The sequence below is a fragment of the Cherax quadricarinatus genome, chromosome 9, assembly GCF_038502225.1.
Source record: "Cherax quadricarinatus isolate ZL_2023a chromosome 9, ASM3850222v1, whole genome shotgun sequence".
Lineage (NCBI taxonomy): Eukaryota > Metazoa > Arthropoda > Malacostraca > Decapoda > Parastacidae > Cherax > Cherax quadricarinatus.
Genome location: NC_091300.1, coordinates 1,637,276 through 1,656,008, shown reverse-complemented (window position 1 = coordinate 1,656,008; position 18,733 = coordinate 1,637,276). Strand labels below are relative to the sequence as shown.

The 18,733-nt window shown below is 42.1% G+C and overlaps 1 protein-coding gene across 1 annotated transcript in view; it reads right to left on the bottom strand.

The window, feature by feature from the left end:
* Nucleotides 1–6,856: 6,856 nt before the first annotated feature.
* The window catches only part of LOC138852481 (protein O-linked-mannose beta-1,2-N-acetylglucosaminyltransferase 1-like), a 42,490-nt gene continuing 30,613 nt past the window's right edge, over nt 6,857–18,733 (bottom strand). Inside the window, exons 14-16 of the mRNA XM_070083461.1 lie at nt 11,778–11,849; nt 11,254–11,363; nt 6,857–9,208 (exon numbers count right to left, since the gene is read on the bottom strand). Coding sequence (XP_069939562.1) covers nt 8,539–9,208; nt 11,254–11,363; nt 11,778–11,849 — 852 coding nt within the window. The 3' untranslated portion in view covers nt 6,857–8,538. The remainder of the gene's footprint in view (nt 9,209–11,253; nt 11,364–11,777; nt 11,850–18,733) is intronic.

Below are 18,733 nucleotides of genomic sequence, written 5' to 3'. Positions count from 1 at the left end.
ACAAGTACGAGCGTCAGTGGACACAGGTACCAGCGTAGGTGAACAATAGTACCAGCGTAAGTGAACACAGGTACCAGCGTAAGTGAACACAGGTACCAGCGTCAGTGAACACAGGTGCCAGCGTCAGTGAACACAGGTACCAGCGTCAGTCTGCCCGAAATGCCTAGTCTTGCTAGGTGTAATAGTGGCCCTCTCTCTAATTAGTATTATACGTATATGTAAACCACACAGTATCCTATAATATGTAAACCCCGTATTGTAACCTCTATAGAGAATAAACTTGATTTGATTTGATTTGAGTAAACACAGGTAAAAGCTTCAGTGAACTCAGGTACGAGCGTCAGTGAACGCAGGTTTCAGCGTCAGTGAACACAGGTTCTAGCGTCAGTGAACACAGGTACCTGTAAGTTTACACGGTCAGAAATTTAAGTCACTAAACATTGCAATGTAGTTATATGTAGTACTTATGAGTGATACGTAAGACACTATGTTTAACAAGATAAAGTTGAATTTAGACAAACTAAAGTGTTTATGAGTTATTTAAAAATAATTAGATTTAGTATTTTTTCCCGAGTGGCTGGTAATATACGACTCTTGATAAAATATCTATACATTTCTTGAATATTTGTGAATCATCAACCCTGAAACATATACAGTGAGGTCTTAATTAAGATTAGAAAGGGGTTTACTTAATCGTGCTAAGGAAAGAGATGCTATTACCTGGAGTTTACCTGGAGAGAGTTCCGGGGGTCAACGCCCCCGCGGCCCGGTCTGTGACCAGGCCTCCTGGTGGATGAGAGCCTGATCAACCATGCTGTTACTGCTGGCTGCACGCAAACCAACGTACGAGCCACAGCCCGGCTGGTCAGGAACCGACTTTAGGTGCTTGTCCAGTGCCAGCTTGAAGACTGCCAGGGGTCTGTTGGTAATCCCCCTTATGTATGCTGGGAGGCAGTTGAACAGTCTCGGGCCCCTGACACTTATTGTATGGTCTCTTAACGTGCTAGTGACACCCCTGCTTTTCATTGGGGGGATGTTGCATCGTCTGCCAAGTCTTTTGCTTTCGTAGTGAGTGATTTTCGTGTGCAAGTTCGGTACTAGTCCCTCTAGGATTTTCCAGGTGTATATAATCATGTATCTCTCCCGCCTGCGTTCCAGGGAATACAGGTTCAGGAACCTCAAGCGCTCCCAGTAATTGCTATAAAATTATTTATAAAAATTTTTTAAAAATACTCGATGAGTGAAGTTATAGAACGGAAGGAAATACTATACATACTATTTTTAAACATTACTTAATATTGTACTAATAGTAATCATAGATGAGAGAGGCTAACACTTTTCTCATTGCAGGTTAAATATACAATTTTTCGTCAACGTACATCTGTTATAATTATATGTATATTGGAACTATTGTATAAATCGTATATAGCAAACCTACATCAATATAACATGTGGGGTTCCTCAAGGTAGTATTCTGGGTCCTTTACTATTCCTGTTACGTGAGTGACATGTCTATCAGTGTCAGATGTAAGCTATTACTGTTTGCAGATGATAGTGCTTTGTTAGTACCAGGTAAAGACCCACAAGACATTACCAGGGTACTATCATTAGAACTAAAGTCCTGTAGTAAATGATTAGTAGACAAATTATCACTACACCTCGGGAAAACGGAAGCCATACTCTGGCACGAAATAAATTGAAAAGGGTAAATAATTTTAATGTCCAGTGTAATGGGGAACCTAGTATTGCAGTAAATTCAGTGAAATGTCTGGGAATCCCTTTTGACCCAAGCATGTCAGAACTAATAGGAAACAGTGTAGTAAAAGCGAATGCCAGACTAACAGGCATCATTTGGATTCTTCCTGCTGCAAGCATATTGGTATTCTCAAAATTAAAGTTCTGAATGTATTGCCTACATACTTTTGTCAACTTCCAGTAGGTATGAAATCCCGTATGGTGTCCTGAGATATCCTGTGGGCGGTAGTCAAAGATTTACAGAGGTACATAATGGGTCCAGGGACTGGACCCCAAAGTTTTGATAGCTGAACAAGTTACAAGGTAATGAACTCCACGCTGTATAGCCCTTGTGGCTTAGCTCTTCTTTTTGATTATAATAATAATAATGAACTCCAGGTAGATCTGGTCAAACTTCAGAAATGACAAAAAATGAAAACCATGATGAAAATAATGCAAATTTTATTCTACCTATACAAATGAAACTACAATATCAGATCAGCCATGTCTTAACTTAAACCAGTGTTAACGGATAATTTGGCTAACAGAGAGACGTGTAGTGCGGTGACCATAATATTTTTTTTTATATTTTATTTAAAACATGACATTACAAAAATATAATGTATAAAACTCATGTAGGGCTATAAAATTAACACAATCCTACCTACAGCTAACATTACACACCACACTTACAACTCCGTGTGGGTAGAACCCCCCTCCCCCTCTGTTCCCTCATCCTATCACTTAACCCAAACCTGTTGGAGCTACCCAACAGAATTACACGATATGAACAACACTTTTATATACACATCCCTCGAATTGGTACTTAATAAACGACTACAGACCATGCAATTCATTGCACTGAACATATTACACAGACATATTACCCCCCTCCCCTCCCCTCCCGTGGTTATCCAACCACCCCACTATTTACAACCTAACATACTATAAACAATGAATGTTACCTAATCTAATGTCACACAGCAATGATCAAAACATTAATTTATGTAATTGTCCTAATGCTTCAGTTACATAACAATATGTATCACACAACAATGGTGATATAGAAAAGTCACAAAGACATACAAAATTACTACAAAGCCATAGGTATAAACTCAGTCTCAAAAACTCAACACATGTAAGCTTCTACACATTTAAACATGCAATTCCAAACGTTAAAAAACAATAACACAGCTTCAACTATGACATTCAAGCTCTATACAGCTTATATGGACATAACATAGTGCTATTGACAACAGTACAATACAACATAAAATATAACCATGACATAAGTAACTCATAAAGACTGTGCCTAGCGCACACCTAACCACAAAAACCTATAACACCACTGTTGCCCAACTTTATTTACACCATCTGACATACATTAAACTCTTTACTCTCAAAACAAAACTGAAAATTGCAGATCACCAGTGACGAACAATAATGCACAGACATTAATACAAACATATCACAGCATATCTCTGGACACCGTGCATGATCACAGCGTCAACACTATGCAATGCAAGGCACCTAGAAACAAGTTGGAGTAAATACATGCAATTATTAGAGTAAAACTCCAAATTACAATGTCATTACCGTAAATCAATATTATCACACACAATATGTATAATAAAGCAGTAGAATATCAAACAATTGGTGTTAATCCTATTGGAGAAAACCTATCACACCTCTTAATGTGTCACACTTAAAACTCACCTCAACATCCTTTCCTCACACAATTCCACACACACACAATAGACCTCTGCAACACACACAACCCCCCCCCTCCCTGGGGAAGGCCAACCTGTTCATGCCCCTGACCGCTTATAAAGTCCATAAATCCCTCAAAAGAAAGTCCCTATAGCCCTCCGAGAAATCCCTCTCCCACCTCCTACCATATATTTCCCTGTTGCGACACTTTGTTCTATAAAAGGATGCTGCTATGGCCATCCTACGTTCCTCCGCCCCTTTGTCTCTCATTGCTCATGATATAAACACGAAATCAACCACTAAGTAAGCCACTGCCCTTTGAACCTTTACCCCTACCCCAACTACATCTAAACTGAGTGCTCTCAAAACCGGCAACCCTTTCCCCCCCACATACCAGATTACTTTCCCTAACCATTCCCGCACAACCCCTAGGCTTTCGCAAAAATAAACTACATGAAAAGCTGATTCATCTACCCCACAAACCTGACACTCCCCACCCTCCCTTATTCGCCTATTTCGTAATACAACCCCAGACGGCAATATTCCGTGAAGAAACCTATACATTACCTCCCTCACGCGCGGCCGGATGCGTAACCCTTTTAATCGACCCCAAATGTCTTCCCATGCGTACATCGGGTACACTCCTTCCGTTGCCACTACCACCCTAGGCCATAACTTCCTCTCCATGGACCCTACCCGCATGTTTCTCGGATCTCTGACCATCATCAATAGACGCAACAACTCCTCACCATCTCTCAAATCCTGTCCCTTCCACCATCTCCGAATATCTCCCTGCAGCATCCCCAACCCTCCACTCCCTTCCCCCCGAACCCTTAGAAACCCATGTTTCACATATACACACTTCAACCTTCTTTCAAAGTGAATTAACCCCAGCCCTCCCAAGGCCACCGGAAGTGTAAGTGACCATAATAGTATAGCTAACGAATGAATAAAAATCTCTCCTGTTAAAAAAAAAGTCAAGAATGCAATGAGAAACAATTTTGCCATGCCCTATCCGCGGCCAACCGGTTCACCCGCAGTTATTATCAGCTGTTAAGGACACCTGTCGATAGACATTTGGCCTTGTTTCATTTATTCTTTATTTATGTGTCTGTTTCTCAGCTATATGTACTCAACTTGCTCCTGGCGCCGCCTTTCAAAACTACCATTAGAAAACATCTTATCTCCCTGATACATCCCATCAACTAACTACACGAATACCACCTGGTGGTTCACACTTACACTCACTCACCCATTTGACCATAAACAGAAATATTAATCTCAATCTTAAAATAATGAATCCTATGATACTCCAATACTGAAACTATGTACTTTGCCAAAACAAAAGCATTCACATTGCTAAACTCACAAACTAGTATTTAGTCACTTAGCCATAATACCAACTTACCTCATAATTTGTAATATTTTAAAATAAAGAATTAAACTAAGTCTGCCCGAAATGCCTAGCCATGCTAGGCGTTCTAGTGGTACACTCTGTAATCATTATTTAACTACATGTAAACCACACAACAACCAAATTCTGTAAATTCAACATTGTAATCTTTACAGAGAATAAACTTTGAATTTGAATTTCAACTTGCCGCTTGCCGGATTCACTCTTTCCTAACCTCGTGCGCCCTATCATCCCTTTCCTCTCAAGCACCTTGTCCCTGTCTACCCTATCAACTCCCCTGAGTGCTGCATACTCTAAGATGGGAATGATTCTTTGTCGAGATTTTTGAAAACCATTATTAGATATGTCAGACGAGCACTGGCCGCAGAGGTTATTCGGGGGGGGGGGGTTCAACAGACTGGGCCGCAAAGTTTTGAGAGCTACACAAGTTAGTGGTAATGAACTATTTATATGTTTATAACTGGTTACAATCGTATTGAGTTATTTTTGCAGACATTAATTAGGTCACAAAAATATTACCTTATATTTTAGCAAGGTATGTGTTACAAAAAAACGCGATTCTAAAAGCTTAGAGATCTCCAGTGAATACTAGAAAGGACTGCCCTTCTAGCATCCAGCCTGTTACTGGGTTTTCGTAACAAGTAGTCAGTATCCTTGTCCAATTATCCATTAGAATTCAGTATGATTCAATAGTGCTTCAGGATTACAACTGGTAGGCTACTAACTAGATTAGATTAGATTTAGATTTTGCCACCGAAGTGGCTAGTTTATTGTGCACCCCATATCCATCCTGTGGACGGTAGCGCGAGAGCATATGGATACACAAAAGGCCTAGGAACTAGGCCCCAAAGGGTTAACAGGAATACATATGGATTTATATCTACGTATCTATAGTTCACTTATCTGTTACAAGCAAATTTAGGAAATTTGCTTAGTATATCTGGTATCTTATTTTCATTAATAAGATATCTTGACATGTCACATAGGTTATTATACTGTCTGTCTCTGTATTCCTCAATAAGTGGACAATTAAGCACATAGTGTTCAAGAGAGTGACCATATGCCTGATCACATAATTTACATTTAGTTTGATCATCATCTGTGTGTCTCCCAAACTGCCAAAAGTACTTGTAACCAAGCCTAAGCCTAGCCACTACAACATCAGTCAGTCTGTTCACATTGCAAGTTGCTCCATAAACATACTTATCTACGTTCATGTTATCATAGTGGGTTATAGATCTACTCAGGCTTCTAACTGCATTCCTATAACAATCATTTTCATTATTTACTTCTCTCCTAATATTATTCCTAATGCTAGACACAGTTATACCAAAGTTATATTCTACATTCTCCTTCTCGATACTCTTCTTGGCTAACATATCAACTTTATCATGGAGTAATCCAATGTGTGATGGGATCCATAGCAATTGTACATTAATTCCTTTGTCCCTAATTTTTGAGTATCTATACCTGGCTTCCCCAATGAGCATGTTGTTGGAGTCATTATATGAGCCAAGAGCCTTCAATGATGACATAGAATCAGTAATGATGATAGAGTCAAGCTCAGTGTCATAGGTTAGCTTTAGCGCCATTAGGATTGCAAACAATTCAGTTTGCAGTGTAGGCGCCCAGTTGTTAATTCTTATGCCTAACTCAACAAATTTATTATCGTTCTTAACTAGGGAGGTGGCAACAAGAGCAGATGCAGCCCTGCCAGAAGACTCCTGTTTAGATCCATCAGTGTATATAACTTGTTACTACCAGCTAGGTGAGAAATTTCTTCTTGAGCAGTTGCTCTAACAAGAGATTTAAGGAAGGGATTACTAGCAATGAGCTTCTTGGGAGGAACTTGTAGGTATGTGATATTAAATGAACACATCTTCCATGGAGGGGTGAAATGCTCTTGTTGCCTACAGTGATACAGTTCATGCAGGTTATAAAACTTAATGCAATTGCACGTTTTCACAATCCATTTAGATCTGTGTGTATTTACCTCTAGACACTTGGTAAGATTCACTGTGACAGTGTCTGGTTCGTTTCTCAACATTCTAATACCGAGTACAGTGTTAATTTCAACAATCCTATCACTGATACTAGAAATACCAAGCTCCTTCCTCATGTTAAGAACTTTTGTAGATCTGGGTACTAACTAGAGAAATTAAAATTTAATAAATTTATTAAGTCTAGAGGTATATTATCAAATTAAATTAAATTAAATTAATCACAGTAATCAAAATAATATCACTTCTCTCGAGTACAATATTATTGTGCTGAAAGCACATATCACATTTATAATTCTTAAGTACCGTCTGGTACATTAACATTTAATAAGATATTACAAATATGTACAAGTAAGTTTGTGTATGTGTGTAAGTGCTCTACGTAGTTCGCTATGTCTCAAGACTCGACTAGACTTAAACAAGTGACTGACAAAGTCCTCAAATAAACTAACTTCTTGACCGACTGGCAACCAGAACAGTCTGCTTGAACAATAAAAAGAATGCTAAGCCCAATAGCAACATAACAAGCAACTGCGACACAGAATCAGGAACAAGATAATATAACGACACTAAGTAGGGACCATCTGCAGATCCTCCACAAAAGTCACAAAACTCCCATACTACTGAATCTAAGTTCAGCATAAGAAAATCCCCGACTGTGATAATACACAGATACCAGTACAAATTAAGTGAGAAGTTACAGCTCAGGACCTGAGTTACTCAGTGTCTATGAGACACACAACCTCAGTACAACGTCGAAAATCACTAAGTCTATACAATGTTCTGTGAACAGAGTTCTACAGAACTAACAAGAATAATGAGACAGACAATCTGTCCAACCACCAAGAGTCTAGACCAGACTGAATACTTCAGGCGAGGTGAGGACACCCCCCCCTCGATCACGTGATAGCTCCGTGGACAGCTGCAGCTCAGAAACAGAAGCCGGCAGTCTAACGAGCCACAAGCTATAATTACAGTAGTTGGACAATCAAGACTTGAACTGAGCACATAATATGTAACATCCTACCTAACAACATACTAAGTCAAATAATATAAAGCAATACATTTACGATTTAGCTATTATCGCAAATATAAGCAATATAAAATTATATGAAAAGGTAATAATTATATATATACATAATAATCATTGGAAACCATTCAGGGGTTGCAACAGTATGTTTGAAAAAAAAAAGAACTCCAACATGGTAGTAAGACTAGATATGCCTTTCCTAAACCCATGTTGGTTATTGTTTATGAACCCACTTCTCTCCAAGTATTCTACCACTCCCCCTAATAAGTTCCTCCATTACCTTGCAAGGTTTGCATGTCAGCCAAACTGGTCTGTAGTCTAATGCCTCCTATCTCCTTTCTTAAATATAGGGACTACATTTGCCGTGTGGGGTGTGTGGTTACCTATACATATGTACACATATTGCGAGAACTAGTTAGCTAGGTTTTCCTATCCCTTTCACATGTGTGAAAGTGAATCCCTGGCGTATGAGCTCTGGACGACATTGAACCGTTTATTTTCAGTCGGTATTGGTATTCCCGGATAAAAGAAGCCTGGACTTGTTTTTAACTGATTTACTAGTACTAGTATAATTGTAAGAGCTTTCAAATGGCGTACTGATATAATTGTAAAAGTTGTCATCCGGTATACTAGTATAATTGGGATATCTTTTAACTAGTGTTCTGGTATAACTGGGAGTTTTCAACTGATGGACCGGTATAATTGGAAAAAAATTCTGTCGGTGTACTGGTATAATTGAAGTGAACTTTAACTAGTGGATTGGTATAACGTGTCTCAAATTCGTCTGGTATACGAGTAAAATTAAACTGGTCTGCAACCTGTTCACTGGTATAACTGAACTGGTCTTCAACAGTTGTACTAGTAGAATTGACCTGATCTTCAACTGGTGTATTGGTGTAACTGAACTGATCGTCAACTGGTGCACTGGTATAATTGAGCTGATCGTTAACTAATGAGTTAGTATAATTGAACTGGTCTTCCACTGGTGCACTGTTATAATAGAACTGGTCCTCCACTGGTGCACTGCTATAGCTGAATTGGTCTTCCACTGGTGCACTGCTATAACTGAACTGATCTTCAACTGGTGTACTGCTATAAATGATCTGGTTTTCCACTGCTTCACTGGAAAAATAGTTGTCTTCAAAAACACCATTAGCTGCAGGACCCCCTGAGGCCTGGGTCAACTCGAGGATATTGAGGTAGTCGTTGGGTCCGTGCTTGAGGAAGTGGTAAGTCTGGTCATCGTAGCTGTCCATCAGGTGGGCGTAATCCTCTGGAGTTGCTCTCAGCACGGGGCACGCGCCTCTCATGTAGCCTAAACTGAAATTTGTCATAACAATGAGGATTATTGCATTCATGGGAGAAAGCGCTAGGCTTCGCCAGGCGCCTGTAGAGATGAATCAAGGAAATTATTATAAAGGGGAAGCGCTAAACCCGTAGGATTATACAGCGCCTGTGGGGGGGATGTGGAAGGTATTCAGGCTTAATTCAGGGAACTGGAATAGATCCAATTCCCTAGATCAAGAGTTTCTAAACAGCGTCAAGGAACCTTCCTTGAGGAGTCGAGGAAGGAGAGGGTAGCTTCAATTCCTTAGATCAAGATCCGTTTACCAGCATCAAGGCACTTCCCTGGCAGAGAGGATGGGGAAAAAATTAATATGGCTCTAAAGTCATGCAAATTGTGAGATATGTTGGGAAATATCAAGGACCATAACATTGTATCAATCGCATCTGCTAGAAAAATGACAGGATGGATAATGAGAACCTTCAAAACTAGGGAGGCCAAGCCCATGATGACACTCTTCAGGTCACTTGTTCTATCTAGGCTGGAATATTGCTGCACACTAACAGCACCTTTCAAGGCAGGTGAAATTGCCGACCTAGAAAATGTACAGAGAACTTTCACGGCGCGCATAACGGAGATAAAACACCTCAATTATTGGGAGCGCTTGAGGTTCCTAAACCTGTATTCCCTGGAACGCAGGAGGGAAAGATACATGATTATATACACCTGGAAAATCCTAGAGGGACTAGTACCGAACTTGCACACGAAAATCACTCACTACGAAAGCAAAAGACTTGGCAGACGATGCACCATCCCCCCAATGAAAAGCAGGGGTGTCACTAGCACGTTAAGAGACCATACAATAAGTGTCAGGGGCCCGAGACTGTTCAACTGCCTCCCAGCACACATAAGGGGGATTACCAACAGACCCCTGGCAGTCTTCAAGCTGGCACTGGACAAGCACCTAAAGTCAGTTCCGGATCAGCCGGGCTGTGGCTCGTACGTTGGTTTGCGTGCAGCCAGCAGCAACAGCCTGGTTGATCAGGCTCTGATCCACCAGGAGGCCTGGTCTCAGACCGGGCCGCGGGGGCGTTGACCCCCGGAACTCTCTCCAGGTAAACTCCAGGTATGCTATACTATACATTATTTTTAGAAAAGTTATGTTAGGCTTCTTATAGATTCGCCGGTACTGCCGGCCCGAGTCTCTGCCAGTTGGCGACTCGGCCTTGGCTCCCTGTCGCAGGACGTATGTCTGCCATGGGAGGAGGTACAAGTAGCTCCTCATCTTTTAGGACCAACTGTCCCCAGGCCTAGCCCCATTCCCCGCCCTCATGGGGCTCGGAGGAAGAAGCTAGGCACCTTGGGCTGCCACAAACCCCGCCCGCACTGGGCTCAAAGGGTGTGGCAGCTACATAGCAGCAGATGTCAGGAGGGGCAAACACAGCAAGTCCCTCAAGGGAGGTTCCTTGACGCTGTTGAGGGGCTCTTGATCTAAGGAATTGGATCTGTGCTCCGGTTCCCTGAATTGAGCCTGAATACCTTTCATTCCCCTCCACATGCGCTGTATAATCCTACGGGTTTAGCGCTTCCCCATTATTATAATTATATAAAAGACAGCATGCACTACAGGATCCTTTTGGAGCCACACCCCAGCTTTGGGCCGCAACCCGAATGCTGGGGAGGCTCAGGGATGCCTCTTGTGTGTGCTGACTGCTGCTGCTTCTTCACTTACTTGTCTGTAGCACTCTGTATGTTAGGTTGCGTAATTAGTCTCTCTGGAAAACAGTGGCTTTCCATAAACGTGTATAACTAACTTCCAAAACTAATAACAATAATAATATAGTAATAATAATAATAATGGTATTATTATTATTATTATTATTATTATTATTATTATTATTATTAAGGGGGTGAAGGAGAATGATAAGAAAAAGGAGAACAAAGAAGATCTTTAAAATATAGTCGATAATCCTACATTTTTTCCCCCATTTATATGACAAAATAAAACGATTATTTTCTATGCGAATATAAATAAAAAATATATACAGATTGAACCACAATTACAGTAAATTTGCGTTACCTGTACTTTGAGTATGGGACTCCTATGATAAGAATGAGAGCTTGGTGATAGGGAAGTCTCCACAAACCAAAGTGATGGTCTCTTGAATCTCGGTTCCATACTCCTAGAACCTGTGGAGATCCACAATTATCATTAGCCGCCTTCGTAAGCAGAGCCGGATTAAGATTTTGTAGGCCCCTGGGCTACAGATACTGTGAGGCCCCAGGTGATATTTTCAAAAGGAAAAAAATAAAGAAATATTAAATTTATTTTTACAAGGCTAATCACAATTAAAATTCAAACATTTGTTTTGCGTAGATTTTTGGAAACAAATTGTGAACACTATCTCTTAGAGGCCCTCCAGCTGGCGGAGGCCCCTGGGCTGCAGCCCTTAAAGCCCATGCCATAATCCAGCCCTGCTGGTGAGCCGTCTCACTGAAGTTCTTCAGTATTCAAAATTTTCATTAAATATTTTTATCATTTTTTTGTAGCTAAGTAATTGACTATATAATAAGAGAACCGTGGCATATTGATTGTGTACTTACATTTGCAACGATCTTGAAGGCTGTATTGTCACTCATGCTGACCATCCTGACGCAGGCAGCGTACACACCTCCCTCACCATCAGAGAACAAGGTAATCATATTTAACACATGTGGAAGACACACACACACACACACACACACACACACACACACACACGAGGCCAGGAGCTGAGTCTCGACCCCTGCAACCATAAATAGGTTAGTACGAGCTATGAATCGACCCCTGCAACCACAATTAGGTGAATACACACAGCTAATGCGAAGAATTTAAGCAAATGAGGATCAGGCAGGATTATAAAGGGATCTGGACAGGTTGCACGCCTGGTTCAGCAACTGGCTCCTGGAGTTTAACCCCACCAAGTGCAAAGTTATGAAGACTGGAGAAGGCCAAAGACCGCAGACCTAGTACAGGCTAGGGGGCAAAGACTGCAAACCTCGCTAAGGCAAAAGGATCTTGGGGGAAGTATAATACCAAGCACATCTCTTGAGGTGCACATCAACCAAATAACTGCTGCAGCATATGTACGCCTGGTAAACCTAAGAATAGCGTTTTTGACACTTGATTAAGGAATCATTCAAGACTTTGTAATACTGTTGGTAGAATTACCAACAATATGTTAGGTAAAAGGACATAAGTGCAACTAATGTGACATTTTATTGTGGCATCAGTTGCACCTGTGTCCTTTTACCTAACACTTAAGACTATGTACACTGTGTACGTCAGGCTCGTATTGGAGTATGCAGCACCAGTATGAAACCCACACCAGGTCAAGCACGTCAAGAAATTAGAGAAAATGCAAAGGTTTGCATCAAGACTAGTCCCGGATCTAAGGGGTATGTCCTACGAAGAGAGATTTTTTTTTTATATTTTATTTAACATTCAGGTACAAAATATATATGAGTGCATCAATTAATATGTCAACGAGATACTAGGCACTAACAAGATTATCATTGTATAAGAAATAATAAAATCAAAACACTGGAAAATATAAAGACTATACAAAAACAATGTGACAAAAAAAGCACACAAAATTACACATATACAAGCAATCACGTATTATACAACATGATACTACATCTAGCATATAACTCGGCATGGCTTCCGCCTGCCAACACACAACGTATCCAAGACTTAATCTAAGAACTCAGGTGCCTAAAGGAGCACAACAATACGTTAATTTGGGCGACTACCACGGGGTTATTATCATTGACTAAGAATAGGCATTTACAGTGCAAAGGTGGAAACAAGATGACACTACAATTCACAAAAATGAAAATATAATAATAAAACAAAAACGAAACTGCACTGTGATATTCGACATCTCAAATAAACACAAGAAAAGACAATTCAAGCAGCTATAAGTGAACTTATACACTGACGAGAGGCAAACATTGAAAAATACTGCTTCCACATACAGTTCAAGCTCCATCACAGCTTACAGAAAAACAAACACTTGCATAGATACATATACTATTGAAAAGCACACGAACACGGTATAAAGTATAAACTGAAATAAGAAAACGTTCAACTGTGCTAGGAAGCACACCATATACAAAATATACACCAATGGCTTATTGAGGCCTAAATGACGGAAAACATTCCTAAAAGCTGTATATACAAAGCCTTAAGATATATCGTCGTCACCGTCACATAGGAGACACACATAAACACGGAGATCACAAAACATTCACGCACTTGACATACACAATTAGACACAGCTGACCAGCCCGTTAGATTACCCACTGAACACCCATAACTATCTTAAATCTCGTAACTCCAAGGTTTTATATTCAGACGGGAAGTCTCTTTCCCATCTCCCCTCATATACCAACCTGTTTCGACGTTTTGTCCTATATATTGTCCCCGCTAAAACCCTAATTCTACTGTTACCATCAACGTGCCTCATAGCCCATGACACGAAAATATAATCGGCCACTACGTACGACACCGCACGTTGTACAAGCAAGTCAACCCCACCTACATCAAAACTCAACGCTCGGAGCACCGACAAACCTCCCCCCCCCCCCCACCAAACGCAAAACCCTACTAAACCACTCTCGTACCACACCTAAAGTCTCACAGAAATACACAACGTGAAAAGCAGATTCCTCCATTCCGCACGCCGGACAACCCCAGTCGTCCCCCAAACGCCTATTATACAACACCACCCCGGGTGGCAAGATTCCATGTAAAAATTTAAAAACCACTTCCCGTACTTGAGCAGGCAGACGCAACTGTTGAACTCGCCTCCATATATCACCCCACGCGTACATGGGATACAATCCTTCAACTCGCACCATGACTCTCTCCATACCCGCCCTTTCTAAGGTACATAATTTTACACAGCGCACTTCCCTCATGTGCAATAATATGCTGAGCATCGTGTCGCACCTAATTAAATTCCTCCCTCCCCACCACCTGCGCAGGTCGTTATACAATTCGCTTAACCCACCATGCATCCCACCCAGTCGGAGAAAACGACGCTTCACGTAACATGCCATGACACGAGCCTCTAGAGGAATGAGACCCAACCCTCCTTGATGCACTGGTGCCTCCACCACCGCTCTTGTGAGCCAATCGCAACCTGAACCCCACAAAAATCGATAAACTCTATGCAAAAGACGTTTGACGTCCCCCTGCAACAGAGGATACAGTGCAGCAACATGCCATACTTTGCTATAAAGCAGGACATTAATGACCACCGCCCTCTGATGCAGGGTTAAATGTCGCGGCCGTAGACTATTTAAGCGCCCCAAGACACTATGTACAACCCTTCCCGAATTACACGCCCTCATCTGATCGACCTCCTGCATATAATGAAAACCACATATAGTGATACGATCAACCACAGTCCACCCCTCTGCATCCGCCCCATCCCCCACCCACTCCCCCAACTCTAGAATCTTCGATTTTTCTCTATTAACACACATCTTCAATAACAAAAATATAAAGTGGGACCAAGTAAACCAAGTAATAACCGATATAAGCTGGGAAGATATACTAAGCAACACAGACCCCAACTTATGCCTAGAACAGATTAACTTGGTGGCACTCGATGTATGCACAAGGCTTATTCCTCTAAGAAAAAGGAGGAGTAGATGTAAAATAGAAATAGACAGGCGCTCCCTTTACAGGCGACGGAAAAGAATAACAGAGTGGCTAAAAGAGGTCAATATATCTGAAATGCGTAGGGAGACACTGGTCAGAGAAATAGCAAGCATCGAACTTAAGCTAAAGGAATCTTATAGGAGTCAGGAATCGCGGGAAGAACTAAAAGCCATAAATGAAATTGAAAGAAACCCTAAGTATTTCTTCTCCTATGCCAAATCAAAGTCGAGAACAACGTCCAGTATTGGGCCCCTACTTAAACAAGATGGGTCCTGCACAGATGACAGCAAGGAAGTGAGTGAGCTACTCAAGTCCCAATATGACTCAGTTTTTAGCAAGCCGCTAACCAGACTGAGAGTCGAAGATCAAAATGAATTTTTTATGAGAGAGCCACAGAATTTGGTTAACACAAGCCTATCTGATGTTATCCTGACGCCAAATGACTTCGAACAGGCGATAAATGACATGCCCATGCACTCTGCCCCAGGGCCAGACTCATGGAACTCCGTGTTCATCAAGAACTGCAAGAAGCCCCTATCACGAGCCTTTACCATCCTATGGAGAGGGAGCATGGACACGGGGGTCGTCCCACAGTTACTAAAAACAACAGACATAGCCCCACTCCACAAAGGGGGCAGTAAAGCAACAGCAAAGAACTACAGACCGATAGCACTAACATCCCATATCATAAAAATCTTTGAAAGGGTCCTAAGAAGCAAGATCACTACCCAACTAGAAACCCATCAGTTACACAACCCAGGGCAACATGGGTTTAGAACAGGTCGCTCCTGTCTGTCTCAACTATTGGATCACTACGACAAGGTCCTAGATGCACTAGAAGATAAAAATAATGCAGATGTAGTATATACAGACTTTGCAAAAGCCTTCGACAAGTGTGACCATGGCGTAATAGCACACAAATGCGTGCTAAAGGAATAACAGGAAAAGTCGGTCGATGGATTTATAATTTCCTCACTAACAGAACACAGAGAGTAGTAGTAGTCAACAGAGTAAAGTCCGAGGCAGCTACGGTGAAAAGCTCTGTTCCACAAGGCACAGTACTCGCTCCCATCTTGTTCCTCATCCTCATATCTGACATAGACAAGGATGCCAGCCACAGCACCGTGTCTTCCTTTGCAGATGACACCCGAATCTGCATGACAGTGTCTTCCATTGCAGACACTGCAAGGCTCCAGGCGGACATCAACCAAATCTTTCAGTGGGCTGCAGAAAACAATATGAAGTTCAATGATGAGAAATTTCAATTACTCAGATATGGTAAACACGAGGAAATTAAATCTTCATCAGAGTACAAAACAAATTCTGGCTACAAAATAGAGCGAAACACCAACGTCAAAGACCTGGGAGTGATCATGTCAGAGGATCTCACCTTCAAGGACCATAACATTGTATCAATCGCATCTGCTAGAAAAAAGACAGGATGGATAATGAGAACCTTCAAAACTAGGGATGCCAAGCCCATGATGACACTCTTCAGGTCACTTGTTCTATCTAGGCTGGAATATTGCTGCACACTAACAGCACCTTTCAAGGCAGGTGAAATTGCTGACCTAGAAAATGTACAGAGAACCTTCACGGCGCGCATAATGGAGATAAAAAACACCTCAATTACTGGGAGCGCTTGAGGTTCCTGAACCTGTATTCCCTGGAACGCAGGCGGGAGAGATACATGATTATATACACCTGGAAAATCCTAGAGGGACTAGTACCGAACTTGCACACAAAAATCACTCACTATGAAAGCAAAAGACTTGGCAGACGATGCAACATCCCCCCAATGAAAAGCAGAGGTGTCACTAGCACGTTAAGAGACCATACAATAAGTGTCAGGGGCCCGAGACTGTTCAACTGCCTCCCAGCATACATAAGGGGGATTACCAACAGACCCCTGGCAGTCTTCAAGCTGGCACTGGACAAGCACCTAAAGTCGGTTCCTGACCAGCCGGGCTGTGGCTCGTACGTTGGTTTGCGTGCAGCCAGCAGTAACAGCCTGGTTGATCAGGCTGATCCACCAGGAGGCCTGGTCACAGACCGGGCCGCAGGGGCGTTGACCCCCGGAACTCTCTCCAGGTAAACTCCAGGTAATACATAACCCACAAGGGTCGGTCGACCACCACTCAGACCCCACGATGTCTCTACTCCCCGTCCACAAACAGCCTAGTAAAAAGGGTCCTGCATACATGCAAAAAGCATTTGAGACATGGGGCATCCCTGACGAATGCCCCTGCTCAAGTATACAAAAACACCTAACTTCTCATTAACTTGTACTTTAAATCCCACTCCATTGTACAACGAACGGGCCCACATGATGACCTCATTTCCAAAACCCTGCCATCTCATAAATTTAAATAGAACCTCCCTTTCCACACTATCAAAAGCGGCTCGCCAGTCTAAAGCCAAAACCCCACCCCCATCCCTCACCCCGCATTCCTCAACAAACTCCCTGATATTCCCATGACCATCATACATTGACCTACCTGGCACACCAAACTGACTCTTATGGATTACCTTATCAAACACTTTCTTAATTCTATTCATCAAAATTTTCGCATATAGTTTATAGTCACTACACATCAACGATGTGGGATGGTAGTCCTTAATCGCTAACAGCACATCACATTTCCTAAGACCAACACTGCTGTACGCTGAGACAGACCTAACACCCCCCCCCCCTCCTTCATCGCATTGAGTAAACGAACCATAAAAGTCCGTATTACCTCCCAGTGTTTGATATAAAATTCACAAGGGATGCCATCAATGCCTGGTGCCTTCCCCTTACTCATTCCTTGCAGTGCCTCCCACACCTCTGCCTCAGATATAGGCCCACCCATGAGAAGGCAATCATAATCATTTAACTCGCAACGTACTCCTCTCCCCAATTCCTGTATTGCATGCTCACTCACGTCTTTACTCTGCATCTGGAGCTTACTCCAAGTATCAACATAATAACTTATCCCCTCAGTTGTTGTTAAGACCTGTCCCTCACTATACCCGTCAACTTCATCCTGTACCGCTAAACTCACAATATCAGTCCCCTTTCATCTTTGCGTCTGACTTCGTAAGACACAAGTAGACGGTCTGTCACCCCACAAAGCCTCTTCCACCCCACTCGAAATGCGCGCCCCATCGAAAATCTTATTTTTCAATACCTGGATTTGTTCTTTAAGAGCATCAATCTCATCCACTGGGTAAGCCCCAGATGCCTCTCCCTGGGCATAACATTGTTGTAGTTGACTCTCCAGATACCTCAGAAAACCATACTCCATGCGAGTGGCCTCCTTACCCCGATGCACATAAAAATCCTTAATTCGAGGCTTCACAACCTCATCCCACCATCGCACTAAATCCCACCCCTCCCAGGAGTCTACTCCCATAGACGCCCATAAGTCAGCGAATAGTTCCCGATCATCTGCACTTTGTAATATCTGCGTATTCAATTTCCAGTACCCCTTAAAACGAGTCGGGGGACCCCCCCAGTCGAGCTCTACAAAAACTCCCCGGTGGTCAGAGAAAAAGACATTCAACACACACACATTGATTACGACCACCCGCCGAGACACATACACCCTATCTAAACATGCCGCATAGCCCCTACATACAAAAGTATGCTCAATCCCCAAGTCACGTCCTCCGCGTACATCTACCAACCCCAGCCCAGACAACAAGTCACCCAAAATAAGCAAACAGAAACCTGCCCCCCTCGGTTCAACGTCTTTACGGCGCACCACACAGTTCTAATCACCACCGACCACTGTAATTTCCGGCAGGGACCTCAAATAATACACTAAGACATCTCTAACAAAAGTATTAACATCATGTTCAGCCG